Consider the following 23,651-nt stretch of genomic DNA (forward strand, 5'->3'; position numbering starts at 1 on the left):
CGTACACAAAAATTGAGAATAAATGTTTGAATAACAAATTTGCGCGGCGCCATCTCAAACTCAATGTCGCCAACTTGAAGGTTCAAATCTCAGTTCATTGTTCTTTTTATCACTTTAGAATTTTTTTAAAATGTAATCCCCAGTAAATATAATAAACAAATTAGATTTTAACAACGTTTTATTCGTTATAATAACGTATGAAACACTGTAGATAAAACAGTTTTTCTTTTCGAAGCTAGTAACTTTTAACGTTATTATGTTTTTGTTTAAAATAAAACGAATCTAATAAACAAAAGTGTCATTTTTAACAATAACCGTTAACATTTGAATTGGAGTGAGTAATAAGTCTGGTTTGCTATGTTTAAATCCGTTCCTCCTCCATCTTGTTATAGAAATTTAAAATTTGATTAAATGACGAACTGTTGTGATTCATAAAGGTGGTTAAAGCGCGTGCGCGACGGGAGTTGCCACTCAGTTGCTCATTGCATTCCAGTTTGTTAGTTGTTGTGTGTGAATTTTCGTTACAAAATGTGTTTAAATGACTGAAACGAAAGGAAAATAGAATAATGAGTGAAGTGCGAGTGCAGTATTATCAGAAGTGAACTGTGATTTATCAAATAGCGCAGGAACAACCGGCGTCGAATGTTCAGAAATCTAAAACATAAAGCGTTACTATCGTCGCAATGGGCTACCTACTGTTATATTTCTGCCTTCATTTATTATGTATAGCAAGAGCTCAAGAGGAGTCTTTACCTTACAGTGGTACGTGTAAACAAACTTCATCTTTGTCACGCCTTAATCTCCTGCAATCTGTTGAATACAACTTGTTGCCCTTATCCGAGATGACCCTCAATAATAGAAGTTTAGATATACATTCTTAACAATCCAAATCAATTGATTCATCAATCCGAAGAAACGCCCACTTCTTAGTCACCCTTTAGAAATCTTTTGGTATGTCCGGTACATTGGGTGGTACCTGCTATCATTATCAATCTTATCAATTCGCGTTGAATGATCTCATATTTTTGATAAAAATCCCAATGTCGTCACATTGATCAAACGCAGCATTGGTGACTCATTTCGTGTTAATGTTGACTCTAATGATAATAAGAATTTCAAAACTATAGATTTGAGTCAACTTTTCCTCAACCGTAGTACCTATTTTCCGGTTGCCGCCTCCACTTATTACAGAGGAAGTAGAAAAATTGTAGTAAAATATATTCGGTGTACCTGGCGTGTAAATATACAGTTGAACCAATGAAATAGTACTCTGTTTAGTGGTACATGACCGGCTCCCACCTTCAAGTAATAAATCACTTGGGGATGTTTTTTAAACACTTGACACGTTTAAAAGGTCACCCCTCACTTAAAACGACGACAAAGGGTGTACAAGTTACACCATCCGCTTTTTATTGCAATTACGCTATTAAGTCATTGTCATTATGTTGTGTATAAATACAGCAACAATTGTCAGGTTTTTCGTGACTAGGCAACGAAACGCTTATTTTACGTAGTTAAAACCCTTCTTTGTTCTTCTGGTAACGACCTTGCGAAGGCCAAAAACCGCCGACGTACCTGGTAAAAGTCGATATGGTTGCATGCTAACTTTTTAGGTCGCAGATTCATGTTAACAATAAAAGGGTTGCAGAATTTTTTCTTCGTGAGCGTTTTAAACATTCTTGATAACTCAGCCGGTGAAACATTCACGATAACAACACAAAGTCACCTTGTTACAAATTCTTCAGCTATGCTAATTGTGACTAATCAGCGATTTTTCCAATGTTATTATAACTGAAGATAACAGAAACGGTACTGGACACAAACCATATGCGAACTTATTCCTCGGAGAAAATGTGGAAGTTTTTATTAGAAGCATGCATTTCGTAAAAAGCCGGTTATTCGCATTGAAATTTACTATGGAATAACATTTTTATTGCTCAATAACCGTTTCACTTTATTCAACATTTTAAGGTAAACGGTCTTTGGAAGTGTTTCCTGAGGTTTCCGACACAGTGGAGTAACGACTGTGAATGACAACATCCTTAATTTGAAGATGTGATTCATCTCTTATAACATCCTCATGAATAAAAGAAAAATCTTTGGAATGCAAAAGAGTCTCTATTTTAACATTGTCAACAGAGCCGTTACTTACATTTATCTGCTCTGATTTAAACGTAGCATCTTTTACTGTTTCGTCATCTTGTCCTGGTTGCTGAAGTAGGTAACTAACACTGTAAACAAGAAGTCTCATCGGAGAAGAACAATGCGCGGGTTACAAAATTTAATTAATGTTGCCGGTCGCTAATTAATTTTTAGTCTTTTTGTGATTTTGCTAGATTTGTGTGCACCGTTTTTAACTTGTTAATATCTAACGATAACAGAACGGCCTTTTTTACCTTTTATTTTCTTATGACTTTAGAGAACTTTTCCCAGAACACTGGGAAAATGCGGAGTCAAACATGACTCAATATTTAAATAATTTAATGCTCAGTCTGCCGATAACTCTGTTTCATGTGTCATTCATGAGTTTCTCAAGTAAAGTGAACCACATCAAAATACATTTTCGTGCGTTTTGAAAGAAATCACTTTGGTTCATAATATACAGAGTGTCCTAGAACACTCGCACTTCCTTTTACAGTAGACTCTCGATAATTTGAAATTCAAGGGACCTGGCAACAAGTTCAAATTATGGAAAGTTTAAAATATAGTGTCATTCAAATAATCGAGAGAAAAAAAATTAAATAAACGAGAGTTTAAAGGCAAACAGACAATAGCCAGAGAAGAGAGCGTAAAATCCACTAACTTCACTTTGAAGAAATATTGTAAAACTAATGTTTTGTAAGCTATGAATTTTTCCGGTGAAACAGATTTATAGTACCACGTTCATTAAAAGAGTCAAAAAATGTAAAATCTGATTTTAAACCATCAATGGAATTTTTAAGAATGTTTTGAAGTTTTCTGTTTTTCTTGTTCGCCTACGCGAAGGACTTCAAATTAACGAGAGTTTAGAGGGGAAAAATTCAATTTATAGAGTCTTGACGGGCAAAAAATTCTCGATTTTAATGAGGGGACTAAAATACATTGAAATTTTTTAATTTATCGAAAGAAATCAAGGGGATCGGGAAAAAACTTCAAATTATCGAGAGTTTACTGTACTGGGAATTTCTCCATCAAAATCTGAGATGATTAATGTATCGCACAATGTTTAGGCATTTATACAGGCTGTTTCACAAATTGATTACAATCTGTGCACTGGTAGGTCTTTGGACTTGTGAAGGTTTTTTTTGTCCTAAAGCATTTCGTTTAGAAATTATAGCCTTCCCGAAGATGACCAATGAAATGCGTTAAAAAAAACTAGAAAATAAATGTATCAAGTTACTTTGCTAAACAAATAATAGTCTATGGCAAATCTGAAGTAAAATTTGTAAAATTTTGCCGAAGAAAGGAAACAACGAGAATATAAAACAGTTTTATAAACCAAAAAGTTATAACATAGTAGTTTATGGATTGCTGTCTATTTACGAAACACCTGTAGTATTGAAGTCACAAACATTTTAAGTTGATCAAGCACAACGCATTTGTGTGTATTAGAGCCGTTTTACACGTCGCAAATTTGGGAACAAATTTACGATACAAAAGTCATCTCAGATTTTAATGGAGATTTCTCATGAAGAGGACGTGCGAGCGTTGTGGGAGACCCCCTGTATAACGCATCTCAGAAATTAGAAATCACATCAAAAGAAGAGGGCTGTTGTCGTCGTTGTAAAATTCGCTGTTTCGTCACTACAGAATTTACATTTAGAAATCTAGCGATGTCGACTTTTCAACTTCTTTTTCTGAATTCCAACTCGTGATTTTTCGCTCGTTTGCCCTCTGCCTTTAACCGTCGCGAGTGAATGTCTAGTTTCGCACCGAATTGCAGAATAAAACAGGTATTAAACCAATAATAAAGCTGCAACATATGAATACAAGCTACAAGCGAACGTTATCGATGAGTCATTAAATAACAAACGTGTACCATTCTCTCCCATGACTATAAAATAACCGGAAGGGTTCAGTATCTTAAAGGTAAAGATCCAAACTTTGAAGGACACATGTGGTCAGTTACTACACGTTTCGCTACGGTTATTTTAATTAAACTAACAAATTTTGTTTACATCGTGCTGCTCGTAAATGAAGTTTAACGAACTTTCGTGAAAATGGGATTACAACATTATAAGACAGCGATTTGTACATTGGTGCTTTTGTTAATTTTTCTCTCGTGCTTCGTTTTTGTCTGATTATGACAAGATTAGTAGATTAATAGGGCAAGCAACGAGCAAGCAATTACGTTAACTAGGGACAAATAGAAGAAAATTAATGTCGGTTGTCTTGTATTGGTTTCCTGATGATAATGAACCTAAAAACTAGCGTAGATTTGAATTACATATTTTATTAATTCCGTGACAGGAAGGGGCGTTATGTAACTCTCTCTTGTCGTGAATATTTTTTAGAATACCACTTCTTTGACTACTGTCTTGAACTAGATTTTTTACAGTACGGACATTGTTCACGTGCGATAAAAAGCCAATTAGGTTAAAGAACCCACCTATTGCTTAACAAAGGATTATATTCATAATTTTTCACTCGCTCTTCAACTAATTTTAATGTCACTTTTATATCCCAACAGAACCAATTTTCTTTCCCTCAAAATAAAGTCAGGCGGTACAATTGAGGAAAGTTTGTGCGTGAGAAGATCCCGACTCAATTTCATTAATTCAGAGATGTTATCTACGTGAATTAAATTCAGCGCATCTAATAGTAGTGTATTTATTTAAAGATGCCAAGCTAGGAATTTTACGATATTTTACATTTTTTCTGCAAGCTAATGATAGACACGCAGATAATTTTTCCATTTGCTAAGTGTATTTTGAAGAATCTTGTTCACTAGCGTTGGTTATTTGTAATAATTTCCGAGGACTTCTAAATGGAAGCGAACGAATCATTTTCTAAAAATAAAAAAAAATAGGGGATCAAGATAGAGCGGCTTTGTTCTATTTCTGAATAAAATCGATATATTTAATTGCGTTGCATTGAAGGTTTCAATAAATTCCGGTTACACTGCAGCACAACAACTTCTGAAAACTGATATTACCAAGGTTGATTACTTATCAGTTTACCAGGAAGTCTTTTCTAGACACAAAGACGAACCTTTTTTAATTTAAACGATTTTCTTACAGACAATGCAATCAGCGCCTACCAACAGAACCGTAAGCCAATGTTCGATAAATGTGCCCAGTACAACCCATCAGTGGAAGAAGAACAACCAGCGGGCACTCGTGTTATACAAGTAACTAACAGAAAGTTTTGAGTTTGCCGCAACTGTAGCTTGTACTTTCTAGGTTCAAGCTGTAGATCCTGATGACCCAAGTAAACCAGGTGGAAGAATCACTTATGGAATTGTAGAGCCTCCTGGTACACGTGTTTATTTTGTAATTGACAATGTTACTGGAGTCATCTCGACAAATATGCCTTTTGACCGAGACGAGCCAACCAGACAGAAAGAACTTTACGTGACAGTTCGAACGGAAGATGATGGTGAACCTAAATTGGCGGATATCTGCACTTTCAAAGTGACGGTTACCGACATAAATGACAACACTCCAATTTTCGATCAGCAGGTAAGTTGGCAATTTTTGGCTCAACATCAAATTTTCTAAGTAGTAAGAGATATCTCTAAGTAAATATTGCGCTAAACCTACAAGATTAGATAATGTAACCGTTTTTTTAAGTTATCAGTAACATGTCAATAATTTATCTGATTACTGATTGAGGTAAATTTTGCAAGGGTTTAAAAAAAATGCGGGAACATATTAATATATTTATTATCTTTAGGACTATTCCACTGGGGTGTCTGAGGATCAAGGTGAAAACAGCGAAGTTCTGCGAGTCTTCGCGTATGATTACGACGATGGCGAGAACGCCAGATTGACATACACTTTGACTGGCAATTCTCAAACAAACAGTTTAGAAGACTTCTTTCGAATTGAATCTGACACTGGAGTTATCTATCTAAAACAAAAATTAACTGGGGTTTGTTTTTGACTCTTACTTTGGTTTTGTCACTACAAATTACATTTTCAGAAACGCGGGTATAAGTATCAAGGATCAGTTACAATTCAAGACAACGGCGAGACTCCAAGAGCTGCAACCGCTGAGGTGTCTTTCACTGTAGTAGATTCCGACAAAAAGGCACCGATTATAACAGTCGATGAAGGAAGTCGAACTATTACATTGAAAGAAAACGATTTCGATTACGAGAGATATCTTGTTACAGTTGAAGCAGAGTAAGTTAAGCGACTAATAGGTGAGTTTGGTTAATTTTTGGTTTTTAGTTCGAATATTAAAGACAAGGATGTTGCTTTCGAGCTGGTAAAAGGAAAAACAACACAATCCAACAAAGATCAAACTTTTATACTGAGTCTTGATGGTACTAGAGCACATATTAAATTAGCTCGAGCTTTAGATTACGAAACAGTGACGGAGTACCAATTGACAGTTCGTGCTCAAAATAAAGACTCTTTGTACGCTTCTGTGATTATCGTAGTTAAAGTTGAAGATGTCAACGATGAAATTCCAACATTCATCGAGTTGTTGAAAGGGAGTGTTGTGGAAAATAACGAAATTGGGGCTCAAGCGATGACGGTGCGAGCAATTGATAAAGACGGAACTTCTCCCAACAATCTAGTAAAGTACGAGTTGCTTACGTATCAAGACGTCTTTGAAATAGACTCAGTTAGTGGTTTGATCACTGCTAAAGTTGAATTTGATCGAGAGAAAGAAAAAGTTTATCACGTTACTGTCCAAGCGCACGATTCTGCTCCAAGTGCACTTTTTCGGGATAGAAGTACACCCAACTCTGCTAATCAAACTTTCCAAATTAGCATTGAAGATCAAAATGACAACAAACCGAAATTTACGAAATCTTTATACATAGCTAACAATATTTCCGAAAGCATTGACCCACGTAAAGATGTTATTGAAGTTCGTGCAGTGGATGAAGACACAGCCTCTCAACTAAAATACAGTATTATCGAAGGAAATGTGGACGATGCTTTTTACATTGAGGAACCTACAGGGAGGATAAGAGTTAAAACGAGATTAGACTTTGAAAAAATTGAAAATTACAATTTAACTGTGAGAGTTTTTGACGGAGTGTACACCGATGAAGCGAAAGTACAGATTAATATTCTTAATGAAAACGACGAATTGCCGGTTTTTGAGCCATACGACAAAGAAGTTCATTGCCTAGAAGAAACTATACCTGATGGATGTATCATAACTTTGACTGCTTACGATCCTGATATAAAAGACAGAACAGCTGATCAACAAATCATTTATTCAGTGAATGAGAACTACAATTTTCTTTCCGTAGACAAGAGTGGTTGCGTAAGATTAAAAAAAGTAAGACTAGTTTATTCGGTTTGACATTTTATTTATTGGTTTATTTATTTTTAGCCGCTAGATCGGGATCCTCCTAAAGGTTTTCCTACTCCGCAAGGTTTCATTCAAGCTATTGACAGCAATGGAGGACCAAACTCTCATTCCACACTTACTGAAATTGACATCATATTGGAAGATATCAATGATAACGCCCCGGTTTTAAATATCGTAAGTTATCTCATTTAATGTAGATCCAAATCTGACTCTTTGATTTAGACTGAGATTGTTTGGTACGAAAATCAATCCCCTGGTGCAGTTCTTCAACTAAACGCTACAGATAACGACGGACCCACCAATGGTCCTCCTTTTAAATTCGAAATCGCTGAAGTAGACATGATGGACAAGTTCCGAATTGAGGGAGATATTCTACACGCTCTCATAGAATTCGATAGAGAACAAAAGAAGTTTTATGATGTTCCGATTAGGATCACAGATAGTGGGAAACCCCCTCAATCCGGTGTCAGTATCTTAAGAGTAATCATTGGTGATAGAAACGACAACGCTGCCAAAGACGGTAGTAGCGAGATCTTCGTCTATTTATACAAGGTACGTAAGATTTTTTTCAAAATCACACCTAATTTGTTGTCTCTAGGGTTTCAAAGTCGATACCATCGAAATCGGTAGAGTCTACGTTGATGATCCCGACGATTGGGATTTACCCGACAAAGTATTCCAATTAGAGGATGTAAACCCTTATTTCGAGCTACACGACGCTGGGATGATTGCAATGAGAAGAGACACTGAAGCAAATGAATACAAACTACGGTTTACTGTTAAAGAATCACTACCAAATGGTACTGTTAACCAAGTTCACGCCGACGTTACGGTCAATGTCACAGAAATACCTGAAGAAGCAGTGGTCAAATCCGGTTCGATTCGCTTGTCAGGAACCACCATAGAAAAGTTCGTCGAAAAAGATCCAGCGGTACGTGTTTTCCTCCAGGAACCACTCGAGTTATCATAAACTTTAATTACAGACTCACTTAAGCAAGAAAGATGCCCTGCAGAGCCATCTTTCAGAAATTTTAAACACTTCAAGGGGCAACGTCGATGTGTTCACCGTGTTAACGTCACCTTCAAACAGCTCGTTTGTCGACGTGCGCTTTTCCGCCCATGGCTCGCCTTATTACGCCCCGGAAAAACTCAACAACAAAGCGACTGAGAACCAAGCCGAGGTAAGAAATTTACAATGAAAGTCCCACAATAATCTCGGTACTTTCTCAGCTGGAGAACAAACTCGGAGTTAAAATTGAAATGATCAGCATCAACGAATGTCTAAACAAAGAATCCTGCGCTGTGAACAGTTCCTGTTCAAACACTTTATCAATCAAAGACGTGCCTGCGGTGGTCTACACGAATAAAACCTCTTTCGTTGGTGTGAAAGCGGTGGCTGAAGCAGTGTGCGACTGTCGAAGACCTCCTACGAAAGTTTGTTACAACGGCGGTACTCTGATTGAAGACGACAGGTGTAATTGTCCCGAAGGAACCGAGGGCCCCAATTGCGAAATTTTGGGTGTTTCGTTTTTCGGAGATGGTTGGGCGATGTACCCCACTTTTGATTCGTGTGTCAGCAATGTGATATCTTTAAATGTGCTACCACAAGCTGATAATGGTTTGATATTTTACACGGGACCGTTGACTTCTCGTCAAGCTGATCTGTCAAAAGGTGAGATTTAATGTAATTTTTTCAAGCTGACCTCCTTTTGTTTAGATTTCATATCGTTGGAGTTAAGGGATGGTTACGTCGTCCTTAAAATCGACAACGGAAACGGTGCTGATGAAGTTATTTCAGACTTTAAGAAAATTAACGATGGTGCTATTCACAAAATTAAAATCAACTACACGCTTTCGGTAAGTTTCACTGTTGTTTTACAATTTAGACTCATCTTCTCCTCTAGGATGTTCAAATAGAAGTAGATGAATGCCCGAGCGACTGTCTCAGGTGGAAGAACTTGCATAAAAGTGGTTTGTTGAGGATCAATGGACCCTTGCAAATTGGAGGAAGATCTGGAATTTTCAGCGAAGAACAGGCTAAATTGGTGTGGCCAAATCCACCATCTACTCAAGGTTTCAAGGGTTGCATTTCTAACTTAACGTACAATTCGTACTTGTACAACCTCGGTAGTCCTTCGGATAAATACAACGCTCAAGGGGGCAGCTGCAATTACGGTACATTCCAAGCGGCTACTTTCGGAATCGATTCGAACTTCTTGGTAGCTATTTTGGTGTGCCTCGCGATACTTCTAAGTAAGTTTCTCGTTGTTTTTTTCTTTGCAAGTTCTAATGGTGATGTTTTAGTCCTTCTACTCGCGGTGGTGGTTCACAAGAGAAAACAAGACAACTTTAACGAAAAAGATATGGACGATACAAGAGAAAACATCATCAATTACGAAGATGAAGGTGGCGGCGAATGTGACACTAATTTCGATCTGTCCGTGTTGCGTAATCCTGAAGAAAAGCCGCCAATGAAAGATAATCTGTATAAGCATGCACCTGACGTCCCTGCTGATATTGGCAGCTTTTTGAACGACAAAAAACGTGGTTGTGATAAAGACACTATGCCTTACGATGACGTGCGTTATTATGCTTACGAAGGAGATGGAAATAGTTCGGGATCGTTGTCATCCCTCGCTTCCTGCACAGATGAGGGTGATTTGAAATTCAACTATCTTTCAAATTTCGGTCCTCGATTCCGTAAACTAGCGGATATGTACGGAGATGATGCTAGTGAAGAAGGCAGCCAAAATGGAGAGGAATCCTGGTGCTAGAAGTTAATTTAACTTGTTGGTAATTTGTACTTAAACTGTGTGTGACCAAAGAATAATTTTGGAGGAAAAAATTGTTGTATGAACAATGCAGTTATCTTCTATGTGGCAGCTGGAAACGCGAACTTAAATTTTTTCATTATAACGAAGTAGTTTAGTTTTTTATATTGTGATTTAATGTGTAGTAGGCGGCTAATATTACGGTTTCTAATATTACGAAATCGTTGGAGCCATTATTTTTTATATTTGATATAGTATTTAGAGTACAGGGTGATTGTAAAACGGTTGACAAATCTATATTCTAGATCATTGGATTATCTATTGCCTTATTAGTGTGATGAACTGTTATCTTTTTGTTTATCAAACAAAACTATTTATATTGGTTAAAACGTGAACAAACTAGGGTGACAATAATATTTTTATGTATTTATATCCGTGAAATAGAATAATCAGTTTTAATGTAATACTTAAGTGTATTTTCCGTTACACAGGCACAAGAATTTGATTATTTGATTGGGAAGGCGATTAATTAAATGTTCTGTTTCTTATGAAGTGTGCCTTAATAACAAATTGACTGCAATTGAATTCCGTCTCTCCTTCCGTGATATAAGGAAGCACAGAATAACATCAATGCTGAAAGTGACTTACTGTGTTTGACCAAAGATCAATATTTTTGGAAGAACTGATTGATTATTTCAGACTGAAGTTCGTATTGAAGTGTATTTAAAATTGCCATCAGTAGGTCAAAGCCTTTAGCTATTGTTAATATTTATTTTTATAATAAGAGAGCTAAATCTGTAAAACCTAGACTGGTTAGACAGCCGTTCTGACCAATCTGTGCCACATGTATATTTTTTTATGTAGAGTAACATAGAATAATTTTTGTATTAAGTTTTATGCAATTCAGAGTACATTCCTTTCTTATTTGTGATTATAAATATTTCTATTCAGAGCATAGATGTTATAAAACTGATCTCGTTTGGTCGTTGTTAGTATTTTCAAAAATTGTTAGAAATAATCAAGTATTATTACGTATTCTAAAAAAGTTAGTTTTATTGAAAGTATGCTTTCCAGAATAATAACTGGCACATTTGTGCTTTTATTCTTATGATAAAATTTAGTTTTATTAAGTATTTTTTATATCTATGAGAAATATTGCTCACTGCCGTTTACACTTGTAATAAAATCTGTGTAATAAATAAATAAATAAAGCTTGATTAGGAAAATTCGTCTTTATTTCAAATCGAATTTCGGTACCGGTGTTGGTAAATAAGGAATTTTAATCGAATTACCCACGTGTCCGTACGCATGCGCACCTATCTGTCAGTTGTCAATGTCAATTTCAAAGGTCGAATTTACAAAAAATTGTTTATAACATCACTTCAAAATAATTGCTTGGAATTTTGAAAAGGTATGATAAAGAAAATTAATGTGTTGTAATGGAGCATCGCTTATTCACCTTGGTGACTTATCATTTTAGTGTCGATGGGAAATCCTTGAAATTGCCCGTTAGAATCCACTTGAAAACAAATAAACCAATAAAAGTGACTAGGATGACTTGGCAGATTGTTATTATCTAATTCTTTTGAGAAAAATTGTAAAATTGTGTAGATCAAAATGAATACGAAAGCGGTGTACGCAATTGCGACTACTTTAATAGGATGTATGCTCAACAACGTCTTTTTAGAATACATAATAAAGTAAGTATTTTTTGTAAGTTTTCTTTTATAATTCTTACGTTGCAGGCAAGACCCAGGGTGTGGTCACCTCATAACTTTTGCACAATTCTTATTTATTGCCATACATGGATTTATCATGACATCTAAGTTTGGGACAGTCCAGCCAAAAATTCCTGCCCAAACTTACTTAATTTTAGTTGTTTTATTTTTCCTGACGAGTGTCATCAACAATTGGGCATTTAACTTCAACATTCCAGTTCCTTTGCATATGATTTTTAGAGCTGTAAGTCTAAATAATTCAGTTTAGTTCAGGAAAATGGCACAATGATTTCAGGGCTCTTTGATTGCAAACATGATCATGGGCATTTTCATCTTAAAAAAGAAGTACACCTTTGAGAAGTACCTTTCAGTTGCTATGATCACCTTGGGGATCATAATCTGCACGTTAATGTCCAGTGGGGGCAACAAGACCAAAGTAAAATTAAGTGAAATATGGGGTATTTGAGGTTTTGGCTGCTAAACTTCCGTTCAGATCTTCGCGATTTAAAATTCAATCTCCGCAAATTGGTGATGTGGTGTAGGAAATAACCCTCGAGAAGGACCGGGAACTGGTTTTGGTAAACGTAAACAGCAAATTAATTCACACATTCCTTGCGTTCACGATAAATACGATGCATAGTGCCAATTTGGCTGCGGGAAAACCGCGATTTTGTTTCCTAGTGTTATTATTGTAAACAAACCAATTATAAAAGTGTGTATTTACATTTTAATTTTGGCGGCCAAAACCTCGAAACACCCTGTATTACTCCCTTTCTAAGTTTGAGTTTTAGACTTGTACAGACTGTGAAGTACCTGTGGAGACAAAACAAACAGACGATCATTTTTTCTGGTGGATCATTGGCATCGCGTTGTTGACTGGAGCGTTGTTATTGTCGGCCCGTATGGGAATCTATCAAGAATCAATTTATAAACACCATGGGAAGCACCCAGAGGAAGCTTTGTATTACACTGTAAGTTAAAAAATGGGCATAGAAACCATTAAAATTCATGCAAATGCAAATACGGAAGTTTTCGTGCGTGACCGATGACTAAATGTTATCTAATTGCATCATTATCTAATGAAAAAAAGTGGGACCCCAACTATAATTAGTTACACAATTTGTGCTGAATAACTGTTGGACAATTAACTGTCTCTTATGTGTAATCTCATTGTCATTTTATCGTGTTTATACTTTTTTCGTTTCAGCATTTGTATTCGTTGCCTGGTTTCCTGCTCTACTCTCCAAGTATCTGGGAACACATGCAGATTGCATCAAATTCAGAGCCATATGAACTTCCCATTGCTAATATCGTGCTCCCAACACTATGGCTTTGGATTTTCCTAAATATAACGACCCAATACTTATGTATAAGTTCTGTTTATGTTCTGACAACTGAATGTACATCGTTGACTGTGACTTTGGTCATTACTTTAAGAAAGTTCCTGTCACTGATTTTTTCAATTGTGTATTTCCAAAACCCGTTTACTATTTATCACTGGTTTGGAACAGGATTAGTGTTCATGGGAACTCTCCTCTTTGCGGAGGTTTTCTCTAAGAAGAAACCTCCAGCTCAACCAAAGAAAGATAGTGAGAAAAAACGTAATTAACTACGTAATTAGTATTGATTTGTTATTAGTTGAATGTTTTTAATTAAAGTTGAGTAGTTACATCACTGTTTCATTTCGAGCGAAAAACACGAGTGGAAATAATTGTTTAATCTGGCAAACATTCAAGATACTTTTACACAGCAATTAACAAACGATCTGAAATCCAACATTACAAGCACTTTTGAAAATGACTAGATTTTGACTTGAAATGTTATTTTTCAAGACCCCTCAAATTAAAACAGATCTAACTCTAGTAATACTTAACAAAAATGTACAATAACATGAAGAAATGACTAGTTATATAGTTAAGTAAATACGTCTTTTATATTTTGAAATTGTCGTACAGCGAGATCAACAGGGAGATCAAACTTGAGGCCGGTTAAACTATCCAAACTCTTCAGACTGTCTTGAAAACCTTTAAAAAAATTAAGTAGAGACAAAAAGACACAGTTAGTTTGCCAACCTGTTTTTGCCACGTAGCTCCACGGGTAGTAGTGCAACTTCACGATTTGGGTACATTGGAAAATTAGGCCCAACCAAGAAACCAGTTTATTAGAACTAAAAAAAATTTTTCAGCTCCGATTTTCGTAATTTTTAACTTACTTTAGAGCCGCGCAAATAAAAGCTTTGAAATGTGAATCATAGCTCCGTTTATAAAGAGAATGAGTCGAAATGATGTTACCAATGGTACAAAGCATGTTATGTTTATTGCTAGTAGGGGAAGCACCAGCAATGTCTAAGTTAAAGCTCTGCGATAGTTTTCTTGCAGGAGTGGAATTAAATTTCTCGCCGTTTTTCAAGTGGTAATATTCAAGAATAATTTCCCAAGCATGGATGTGAGTATTAGTTGTTGAATTTCTCCGAGGAAAACACCCAATAAAAGGAACAATACTCGTACTATTTACAAACGTTGTAGCGCCGTGTTGCATCAAATCTCGTATGCTCGTCGCGAGATATTTTCGCACAGTTGTAGTCAACTGGCTGTTGTAAATAACAACAGATTCAGAATCGCTGTTGTATTCCGTAGCGATGTACTTCTGTTCCTCGTTGACTAGATCTTTGATCCGGAAAATCGCCATTTCTAGTTTAGCACGGAGGTCCCTGGAAAAAATAGTTAGAGAGATTTTCACACGTGGAGATTTTTACCCCCAGTGGTTAATTTTCATGCTGTTTTTAAGGTCGTTTTTTCGGAACGTGTGAGCTCCGCATCCCAGTTGTAAAACAGCGAACATTTGTAAAAGAGTGGCAGTTCTTTGTATTATACCTATAGTATCAGCCTTGAAGGGTTTTTTTAAAGAGTGATACGCGCATCCACAGGAACATTTATCATGTTTTGTATCACTCTGGAGATAGTTGATAAATCGTTCCAAGTCAGCAACTTGAGTTTTTAGTTGCGCTACTAAATGTTCTTTCACGCGGAGGGGGCTGATCAGTTGATCCAACGCTATGTTTATCTGCTGCTTGACATCAGCAGAAGTCATCTGAAAACGTACTTTTTAATTCGCTAGTGATACCTAAATAAAACGATTGAATAAAATGTACAATGATCCGATTTTTTGGACAAAAAAAAGTAATCAATCACCTGGTGATAGTTCCGCTCGTCAATTTCTAAATTCATCCTCGTCTTTAATTCATTGAGAATGACTCTTTGGCGCTCCAAAACAACGTCCTGTGGGACTCCCGCTTCCCCGTTTTCAAAAGCATATTGTTCAAGTTCTCTCAACTGCGATTTTAATCTATCTATCAATTCTTTTTGTTGTGATCTTCTTAAACGTACAGCTTCTGCTAAACTAGCTTCATCCATGCGTTCTTTAACTAAGCTAATGTCGGGAATACCACGGAACGCAAATTCTTCTAAAGACTTCAAAAGTTCTTCTTTGTCTTCAAGAGGGGCATTAACTACCTGGCGTAAGCGGAATTGGACCTATACAACCAAAAGTAGAAAAAACTGAAGAGAAATATAACTAATCTAATATCAAACCTGGGCAAAATGAGTTGTTAGTGCAAAAAGTGATGAATTAAGAAGTTCTTGTTCCTCTTCTAAGTTTCTTAATTTCTCATAAGTTAGTCTGTTAGTAATAAAGTTAGTAAAAAAAGGTGTAATTGAATAAACTTACTGGTTATCACAATAGTCATCAGATCTCTCCAAACTCCTCTCTTCCTCTTGGTCATTTGGGGCTCCTAGAGGATCCCATCTCTCACCAGTTGGTTGCTCTTCTGGATACATTTCAGATTTTAGTCCATCCATGTTTCGTGCTTTACCTTTTGTTACTGCATCTTCAATTTGTTAAATAACTGCGCATGTGGTTACTTTTACTATCGTTACATTTGCAATTTTTACGATTTACGATTGTTAAACTGTGTCATGGTAGCATATCAATGAAACCGCGCACCATTAAAACATACTATGATATCACTAAACCCATAATTATGGTTTAATCAGGAGAACATTTCCGCATTGACAGCTGTCACTGGTGTCATTGACGTCATTCATTGTTAACGTGAAGAATTGTTTTGATTGGTAAATGTACCGCTATCTGGCTATTGATCCAAAAGCTCAAGAAGGGAACTGGGCGCTTTCAGATTGAGCTTTTCTAATAACGCCATAACTGGATAGATGGCAGTTTTCTTTTTTTTGTTTGGCAAAATCAAAAATTTTAGATCAAACCAAAAAAATGTGTAATTAATCTGGTAGTCCTATTTTTAATTTAACGTCCGAATCAATTAATCATACGTCATTATAATCCGTTCTGACAAAATTAACAATGAATGAATACGAACGGGAATTTCGTGAAAAACCGGTAAAACGACCTTGATAGTGCGTGTGTAAAAAGCGTGTAACCTTCTAAGGAAAGTTGTAAACAAGTCCCCATTAATAGCCGAAAAATAATAGATCCGATTTATTGCTTCCTAATATAAAATTCCATCGAGCCATTTTTTTTAATCGCAAGTAGCACCGTTCTTTTATTGTATTCCTCAAAAAGAAAACAACTCAATAGTGACTGTAAATTTTAATTTCATATATCGATGTACAGTACAACCTCGATTATCCGTGCTTCTCGGGACCGGAGTCTGCAGGAATAATCGAGTTGTTTAACAAACATGCCTTAAAGCAACACAATTATAGAAACGTTTTTTTAATTCAAAATATACAGGGTCCGGCAACACTTGTGTCCACCCCCAAAATCGTCATTAATTTTAAAAATAAAATTTTGAAAATTTGCATACGCTCATAGTTGACAAAGCTCTAGAAGCTGACGCAAAGATTTGTTTTTTATCACTAATAATTTTGGCGTCGCGACGCCTTAAAAATATAATTTTTAGTTAATTGTGAGGGTTTGTGATATCAACCTCTAATTTAATTTTTTTTCAGTATAAATGTGTTAAAAATATCTCAGTTGTCGTTTTAGATTCAATGCAAATTATGTCTTCAAAATTTGAAAAAAAAATGCTGTTTTATCAAGTTAGTTTCCAATTTTATTACGACAAAATTGGGAACTACGTTTACACCCATCTGTCAACATCTTGTGTCCAAATGACATCTATCTTTTGGTTCGCTTTAGATTGTAACAAAAGTCTTAATTGATGAAATTGTCGATTTGTCGATGTTAATTAACGATTTCTGGTGTCCATAAAGTGCAACATACCCGTGATAATCAAAATTAACCTTAATAAGAGTGAATAATGTGACTTGTGAAATTTTGGTGTAAACGTAGTTTGCCGCTGCGCTGTCAGAATTTTGAAAACTAACTTGATAAAACAGCGTTTTTTTCGCAAATTTTAAACACAATTTGCATTAGATTTAAAATAAAAACTCCGATATTTGTATCACAGTTATGTTGGAAAAAAATTGAATTCGCGAATATTTCCGCAAAAAATCGAAAATCGCTAAAAATTATATTTCTTAGACGTCGCGACGCCAACCAAACCGTGATAAAAAACAAATTTTTGCGTCAGCTTCTAGAGCTTTGTCAACTATGAGCGTATGAAAATTTTCAAAACTTTAACTTTAAAATTAAAGACGATTTTAGGGGTGGACACAAGTGTTGCCGGACCCTGTATAAAAAAATTACAAAATTTGTCAACACTTTAACAATAACAATTTTAAAAACTTAAAGAAATTGAAACAATCAACTTTTCTTATCAGACATAATAACATAAAAGTAACTATTTTCTAGTAAAAAATCTGGTACTTTCATTTTTTTTTTTGGTTCCAAAATTTTCTCTGTCACTTGAATTTTCAGTTTCCTCCATTATGAAGGCTTTCATTGCAAAAAAAAATATTTCAAGCATTTTTGTTAATGTATACGAACACTACTTTTCAAAGACAAAAATTTTAACTTATAATTTTGTTTTTGCTTTTTGCACTGACTTAAATTAATTAAAATACACCAACTGTTACTCGTGAAATTCCAAATTTTACGTTTTGTAAGATTAGACGCAAAAGTTCAAAGTAGTTGGTCTTCGATTTGTGTGTTTTTTGTAATGCACGGATAATCGAGGCACGGATAATCGAACGAACATTCTTGCACGGATAATCCGCACCCGGATAATCGAGGTTCTACTGTACTTATAAAATCAAGATAAACTCGGAATCTTATCATTTAAAAAACAAGAAAATGCAATAGCGCAAACCGTTTCATTATTATTCTATCTGTCCTAGTTTCGGAAAATTGGATCTTAAAAAATTCAAATTCATTTATTTGTAACTTGCCAATTGTAGTCGCTTCAAATTAAATTATTTGTTTTTTAAAATAAATTTAAAAGTAGATTGGTATTCTACATAAAAATCTGCGTAAAATGAGCGTTAATACTTCAAGTTTGTTGTACAAATAAACTAAATATTGGCATATGTAAAGTTTCCGAATGCCATTTGGTGTTCATTTAAAAAAAAAATTTTTTTCGAGTCGAAAACGACGTCAACTACATTTGTACGCTACATCAATTAAATCAGTATCAATTTTAGAAAAAAAAATAAGAATTTTAGAATTTTTCTGAAATGAACACATAATTCCGTACGTTCAACATGTTGAAATTGAATAAAATGAAATTTTGTAGAGTAATTACCTAAAAGCCGTTTATTCCGTGTATTAAATTACAGATTTTTAGAACAAAATATAAGAAGTTTAGAATTTTCAGGACAATCTCAGAATTTTTTTTTTAATTTAGAAAATCTACAAGTTTTAATATCCACGCACAAAAATTTATTGAAAAGTTTCCTTGAGAAACGTTTATTGAATTTATTGAATTTTAGAACAAGGTATAAGAATTTTAGTATTTTTCACTTATGTATGTGATAACAAAATTCGAAATTTTCTTTGAAATTTCGTATGTTTGACAATTTTAAAGGTAAAGCAATTGACGAAGTTGTCATTTAAAAACCGTTTAATGAGTGTATTAAATTACGGATTTTTAAAACAAAAACTTAAAATTTCAGAATTTTAAGACCGACCGCCAATTCAATTCTTTTATAAAATTCTGTTTTATTATGTAAGCAGACAAATTTATTGGAAAGATTACTTAAACAACATTTATTGCGTGTACTAAATTATAGAATTTTAGAACTAAAAATAAGAATTTTAGAATTTTTTATTTGTGAGATTAACATAAAATTTGAAATTTCCAATTAAATTTTAAAGATAAATTAATGAACCTTGGGGCAGTTTTTACCTAAAATCCGTTTGTTTATTGAGTGTAATAAATAAATTACAGAATATTAAAACAAAAAGTATTTTGACAATCTCAGAATTCAATTTTTTTCATAAAACGACAGTTTTAATATGCAAGCATTGAAATTTATTGGAAAGATGTCTTAAGAATACTTCAAGAATAGAGTGGGACGAACATACAATTCAAAATTTTCTATTAAATTCGGTTTGCTCGACAATTTTGAAGATAAAGCAATGCAAATCGCATCTTTCTATCTGTCGTAGTTCCGGAGATATCGAACACTGAATATTCCGGAGCTTCAAAATTTCAGGTCTCTGGCAACAACCCAAAACTTCAATCGCTTCTAATTCAGTTTTATGTTGACGTACGTGAAAAATTCTAACACTTTTGAATTCAGCATGAAATTCTGCGTTAAATAAACACCAATAACTTGAGTTTGCGTCACAAATAAACGAGATATTGACCGGTTTTCAGAAAGTCTATTTAGGGTGACTTTCAAAGAACTTTTTTGAGACGACAACGACATTTAATAGGTTTTCGTTAACATCAATAGAAAGAGCAGCTCGAGATTTATCAACTGGCCAAATCTTAAATCGGTAACACAAGTAGTTTATAAAAGGCGATTTTTCATAGTTGAAATATTTGGATATCTGCGAGCGTAAATGGCGAAGAGTGCATCTCTTTAACTGTTGTTTCGGAGATTTTGAGCATTGGAAATTTCGCAATAAAAATCAATTATCCGAAATTTTAATCGGCCACAGCTCAGTTACTTGCTGTCGTACGTCTATTTTGAGCATGGATTTGGAATCTGCGTGAAATTCTGCGTAAAATAAGTGCCTATAAGTTAAGTTTGCACCACAAATAAACTAAAAATCGAGCGAAATAGATCAGAGGTAATCTAATGTGTTTGTTTTTAACACGGCTCATTTATAAAGCCCAGAAAACCGAACTGAACTAACTCATTGTCAGTATAAGTTTTAATTAATTTATTCGAAAAGCAGTGTAGTTAAAATCATTCTCGATTTTCAGGGAAATCCAGCCACTATTCTAATCCTTTCCTCAAGTTTGATACACTCGTTTCTTATGCAATGTATCGTTGTTTTTAACACATTTCCTTCTAATCCCATTAGGGTCTAATTCAATTAACGTAAACGCCTGGCCCGTTTCAGAACATTTTCACTCTATTTTGCTTAATAATGTTTGTGTGTGGGGTTGTGATCCTCTGTTTAATCTCAAATGTTAAAAGTCACACCTTGTAAGAAAATCCATTGGAATTTTTAATTTGTAATAACAGTTTTTAGTAATAAACGAAATGTGCGACACAGGGATTATATGGAAGAGACCAGTTTATCTCTCCGAGATATTTTACCACTAAAACCGAAACATTACGACAAAAATAGGGCACCTAAATTAAAAGGTCAACCTACAATTGTTTATTTTCATGTTACAGTTCTGTCGCTTGACTCCATTAATGAAGAATCGATGGTAAGCAAATGCAGTATTTTTTATTTGTAATAATATGGTTTCTAGACGTACGTCACTGATATTTTTCTTGCGCAAAGTTGGAGGGATCCTCGACTCAGATTACCAGGGAATATGAGTGAAGAATATAGAATTCTAGATGTTGAATGGCTGCATAACATCTGGAGGCCAGATTGTTTTTTTAAGAATGCCAAAAGTGTTACTTTTCATGAAATGACCATTCCAAATCATTATCTGTGGCTGTATCACGACAAAACGCTGCTATATATGTCAAAGTAAGCCCGGATTTTGTAAAAATAGTTTAGTGGACGGTTTTTTAGATTAACTTTAGTCCTTTCTTGTGCCATGAAATTCGAGTCATATCCTCATGATACTCAGATCTGCTCAATGATGATTGAAAGTTGTAAGTTTTGCCTTTGATTTTAGTTTGATAAATTTGAGCTTTTGATAAATCTCTCTAATGACGGAAAATTATTTTAGTATCACACACTGACCACGATTTAGTATTTATTTGGAACTTAACTGATCCGCTCGTTGTTAATCTTGCAATTGAGCTCCCACAACTCGACATTTCCAGTAATTATACAACTGATTGTACTATCGAATATTCCACAGGTAAGCTCATTAAAAATCTCATGAAATGTATAATCTACTCCAACAGGTAATTTTACATGTCTGGCTGTGGTATTCAACCTGAAAAGAAGACTCGGCTATCATTTATTCCACACTTACATTCCTTCTGCATTAATTGTGGTAATGTCGTGGATTTCATTTTGGATTAAGCCTGAAGCAATACCAGCCCGAGTCACATTAGGAGTAACATCTCTTTTGACTTTAGGCAAGAATTCTCACTTTTTCTGAAAAGAAACTCAAAAAATTATTTCAGCCACACAAAACACCCAATCTCAACAATCCTTGCCTCCAGTATCATACGTTAAAGCCATAGATGTATGGATGTCTAGTTGTTCGGTTTTCGTCTTTTTATCACTAATGGAATTTGCTGTTGTTAATAATTTCATGGGCCCCATTGCCACGAAAGCAATGAAAGGATATTCAGATGAAGATCTTCAATCACAGTTCAATGAATATCGGGTAAGTTTGGTGATTTATTTTAAGTTTTCTTACTTTTGTTTTAGGGGTTGAAAGAACCACGTTGTAGCACTGTAAGTCAGCCGCAGTACGAGACTTTTCAGAACGGAAAGAGTATAGCAGTTTGTATTGATCAATTTTCTAGGTTTTTCTTTCCATTTTCTTTTATTATCCTAAACATTGTGTACTGGTCTACTTTTTTGTAGTTTCAAAGCTCTGTTATATAAGTTTAGAAAAGATTTAATTTATTGGCGTTTTTATGAAAGTGAACTAATTTTTTGTTTTGTTTTACTCCTCTTTGCTCATTTTCAACAGTGGACAATTCATGTTTGAATTTTTAATTTGATAATTATTTATTACGAGAGTGATTTAATAACCAAAGCTTTTTGAAATGTTGACTGTAATAAATGCATGTAATATTTGGTTAAATATTTAATAAAGTTTATTTAATATGGGCAACGTATCATTTTATTAACGTTGCGATAATTGCGTTTTTGTAGAAATGTAAACTAGTTTCTCTAACTACACAGAAACGAAACAACTAAAAAAGAAGAAATGGAGATTCTTGCATAATTACCTTAATTTAAATTCAAAGCGTATTTGGAAAACTAAGGCTTCGTTTTGTTCGACTCATCAAACCATAAAAAATTGTGGTGTAAAAGGATAGGCAAAACAAGAAATTTTTACATTCAATTAGCAGATAACGAAGAGAATGTTTCCTCTGTAAATATTTCTTTCTTAATTTCCATTTCTAAACTTTTAAAAGTTTTGTTTGTATATTTTTTAAGGACTCCATTATCGAATTATGTTTATAATAAATGGGAAATTAAAACAATTCTTTAGCTTGTCGTAATTGCTAATTTATGGATATTATATACCCTTATTGTGCAATCAAAGCTTTGTTTTCCCAGCCCTAAATGTAAAATTATTATTTCAAATAAAGCGTCTCTGTTATATAAATAGCACCGGCGCTTCCATATCGATTATCATTTAACAATAATATATTGTTTTTGATAGTAGTGATTATATAAAACGGAAACTTTTAAGGGTGTATAAAGTCTTTCTGTCACACCAATAATCCATTATTATAAAATTGTCTTGGGCAGAAATATGAATCTTAAACATTCCTCCACTGTCAAATCTTAAAAGAAATGTCTTGTTTGCGATAAAACATCCAAATGAAGCATCAATTAATATTTATTAGCTCATCGCTTGCATTGAACGCATCGATTGAACTTTCCAGACTTGGGTTACTTAATAAAAAATTTAAAGTCCTGTGAATTCACTTGGTCAGTTCAGACCGTCTGGTTTTTCTCCACCGAGCTTAATTTAACTGAAACTGTGTAAAGGAATTTCCCGAACGTTTAATTACAACAATAAATTGAAGAGGATCGTTCGGAAGGAACTGGAGAGTGTTAAAAAGAGAACAGACACTTTCTCGTTGTAAAAATTGGTCATATTGGATATTCCAAATTAAAATAAAATTTATATAAAACGTACGACGCAGGATCCGTAACGTTGTTGGCGCCTCGATGTCTGTTCCAGTCTTCATTCAGTTATATTCAGCGTGGCCTCGGGGGTGGTGGTGAATTTTAAATGCGAAATACGTGAAACGCGAACTTTGTTTTCGTCAGGAAGTCAACAAATGTCTTAGAGTTTGTAAGTACTTTTTTAGAGAGTGTCCGTTATTTAAAACAGCAGTTAAAAAGTTCCGTGGATGCGGAATAAAATGAATCAACAACAAAACTTGAAACTTTTGTTTACTTTTGGTTTGTCGAAACGAGATTTTTAATCAGACTACCATTCCCTAAAGTGTGTAAAACTGTAATATGATAG

At 34.6% G+C, this 23,651-nt stretch overlaps 5 protein-coding genes across 6 annotated transcripts in view; 4 read left to right on the forward strand and 1 right to left on the reverse strand.

Moving 5' to 3' along the window:
- The first annotated feature begins 431 nt into the window (after nucleotides 1-431).
- On the forward strand, nucleotides 432-11,473 carry shg (DE-cadherin). The gene is made up of 14 exons (XM_088047225.1): nucleotides 432-762; nucleotides 5,220-5,329; nucleotides 5,382-5,660; nucleotides 5,875-6,072; nucleotides 6,124-6,326; nucleotides 6,375-7,443; nucleotides 7,498-7,650; nucleotides 7,699-8,028; nucleotides 8,075-8,407; nucleotides 8,460-8,657; nucleotides 8,707-9,148; nucleotides 9,194-9,333; nucleotides 9,381-9,729; nucleotides 9,781-11,473. The coding sequence occupies exons 1-14, from the start codon at nucleotides 684-686 to the stop codon at nucleotides 10,248-10,250; spliced, it is 4,353 nt and encodes a 1,450-aa protein (XP_087903351.1). The 5' UTR covers nucleotides 432-683; the 3' UTR covers nucleotides 10,251-11,473.
- A 73-nt stretch (nucleotides 11,474-11,546) lies between these two features.
- Nucleotides 11,547-13,634, forward strand: Efr (ER GDP-fucose transporter). The gene is made up of 6 exons (XM_088047750.1): nucleotides 11,547-11,658; nucleotides 11,728-11,947; nucleotides 11,993-12,209; nucleotides 12,261-12,401; nucleotides 12,757-12,936; nucleotides 13,173-13,634. The coding sequence occupies exons 2-6, from the start codon at nucleotides 11,865-11,867 to the stop codon at nucleotides 13,572-13,574; spliced, it is 1,023 nt and encodes a 340-aa protein (XP_087903876.1). The 5' UTR covers nucleotides 11,547-11,658; nucleotides 11,728-11,864; the 3' UTR covers nucleotides 13,575-13,634.
- Nucleotides 13,635-13,667: 33 nt separating this feature from the next.
- On the reverse strand, nucleotides 13,668-16,084 carry LOC148167400 (RUN domain-containing protein 1). Its single transcript, XM_088047749.1, has 7 exons — nucleotides 15,692-16,084; nucleotides 15,556-15,643; nucleotides 15,157-15,498; nucleotides 14,721-15,055; nucleotides 14,178-14,675; nucleotides 14,038-14,132; nucleotides 13,668-13,989 (listed from the first exon to the last, which is right to left on the reverse strand). The coding sequence occupies exons 1-7, from the start codon at nucleotides 15,820-15,822 to the stop codon at nucleotides 13,880-13,882; spliced, it is 1,599 nt and encodes a 532-aa protein (XP_087903875.1). The 5' UTR covers nucleotides 15,823-16,084; the 3' UTR covers nucleotides 13,668-13,879.
- Nucleotides 16,085-20,414: 4,330 nt separating this feature from the next.
- HisCl1 (Histamine-gated chloride channel subunit 1) lies at nucleotides 20,415-22,162 on the forward strand. The gene is made up of 8 exons (XM_088047424.1): nucleotides 20,415-20,499; nucleotides 20,546-20,729; nucleotides 20,775-21,001; nucleotides 21,047-21,129; nucleotides 21,207-21,341; nucleotides 21,388-21,564; nucleotides 21,613-21,818; nucleotides 21,863-22,162. Exons 1-8 carry the CDS (start codon nucleotides 20,441-20,443, stop codon nucleotides 22,019-22,021), a joined length of 1,230 nt encoding a protein of 409 aa, XP_087903550.1. The 5' UTR covers nucleotides 20,415-20,440; the 3' UTR covers nucleotides 22,022-22,162.
- A 1,202-nt stretch (nucleotides 22,163-23,364) lies between these two features.
- The window catches only part of mGluR (metabotropic Glutamate Receptor), a 45,277-nt gene continuing 44,990 nt past the window's right edge, over nucleotides 23,365-23,651 (forward strand). For both annotated transcript variants that reach the window (XM_088047296.1, XM_088047299.1), the window contains exon 1: nucleotides 23,365-23,474. The gene's annotated coding sequence lies outside the window, so the exon portion shown is untranslated. The remainder of the gene's footprint in view (nucleotides 23,475-23,651) is intronic.

Source organism: Gnatocerus cornutus, chromosome 10 (genome assembly GCF_029298725.1).
Source record: "Gnatocerus cornutus isolate USDA-ARS CGAHR chromosome 10, icGnaCorn1.1, whole genome shotgun sequence".
Taxonomy (NCBI): Eukaryota; Metazoa; Arthropoda; class Insecta; order Coleoptera; family Tenebrionidae; genus Gnatocerus; species Gnatocerus cornutus.

Coding starts and splice junctions, on each gene's coding strand:
- shg (XM_088047225.1), top strand. CDS start 684: ATGGGCTACCTACTGTTATATTTCTGCCTTCATTTATTATGTATAGCA. Junction 5,661..5,874: donor CTCCAATTTTCGATCAGCAG/GTAAGTTGGCAA, acceptor TATTATCTTTAG/GACTATTCCACTGGGGTGTC. Junction 6,327..6,374: donor CTTGTTACAGTTGAAGCAGA/GTAAGTTAAGCG, acceptor TTTGGTTTTTAG/TTCGAATATTAAAGACAAGG.
- Efr (XM_088047750.1), top strand. CDS start 11,865: ATGAATACGAAAGCGGTGTACGCAATTGCGACTACTTTAATAGGATGT. Junction 11,948..11,992: donor TTTTTAGAATACATAATAAA/GTAAGTATTTTT, acceptor CTTACGTTGCAG/GCAAGACCCAGGGTGTGGTC. Junction 12,937..13,172: donor AGGAAGCTTTGTATTACACT/GTAAGTTAAAAA, acceptor TTTTCGTTTCAG/CATTTGTATTCGTTGCCTGG.
- LOC148167400 (XM_088047749.1), bottom strand. CDS start 15,822: ATGGATGGACTAAAATCTGAAATGTATCCAGAAGAGCAACCAACTGGT. Junction 14,676..14,720: donor ATGAAAATTAACCACTGGGG/GTAAAAATCTCC, acceptor TATTTTTTCCAG/GGACCTCCGTGCTAAACTAG. Junction 14,133..14,177: donor TTTATTTGCGCGGCTCTAAA/GTAAGTTAAAAA, acceptor AATTTTTTTTAG/TTCTAATAAACTGGTTTCTT.
- HisCl1 (XM_088047424.1), top strand. CDS start 20,441: ATGTTTGTGTGTGGGGTTGTGATCCTCTGTTTAATCTCAAATGTTAAA. Junction 20,730..20,774: donor CCATTAATGAAGAATCGATG/GTAAGCAAATGC, acceptor TATGGTTTCTAG/ACGTACGTCACTGATATTTT. Junction 21,130..21,206: donor CTCAATGATGATTGAAAGTT/GTAAGTTTTGCC, acceptor AAATTATTTTAG/TATCACACACTGACCACGAT.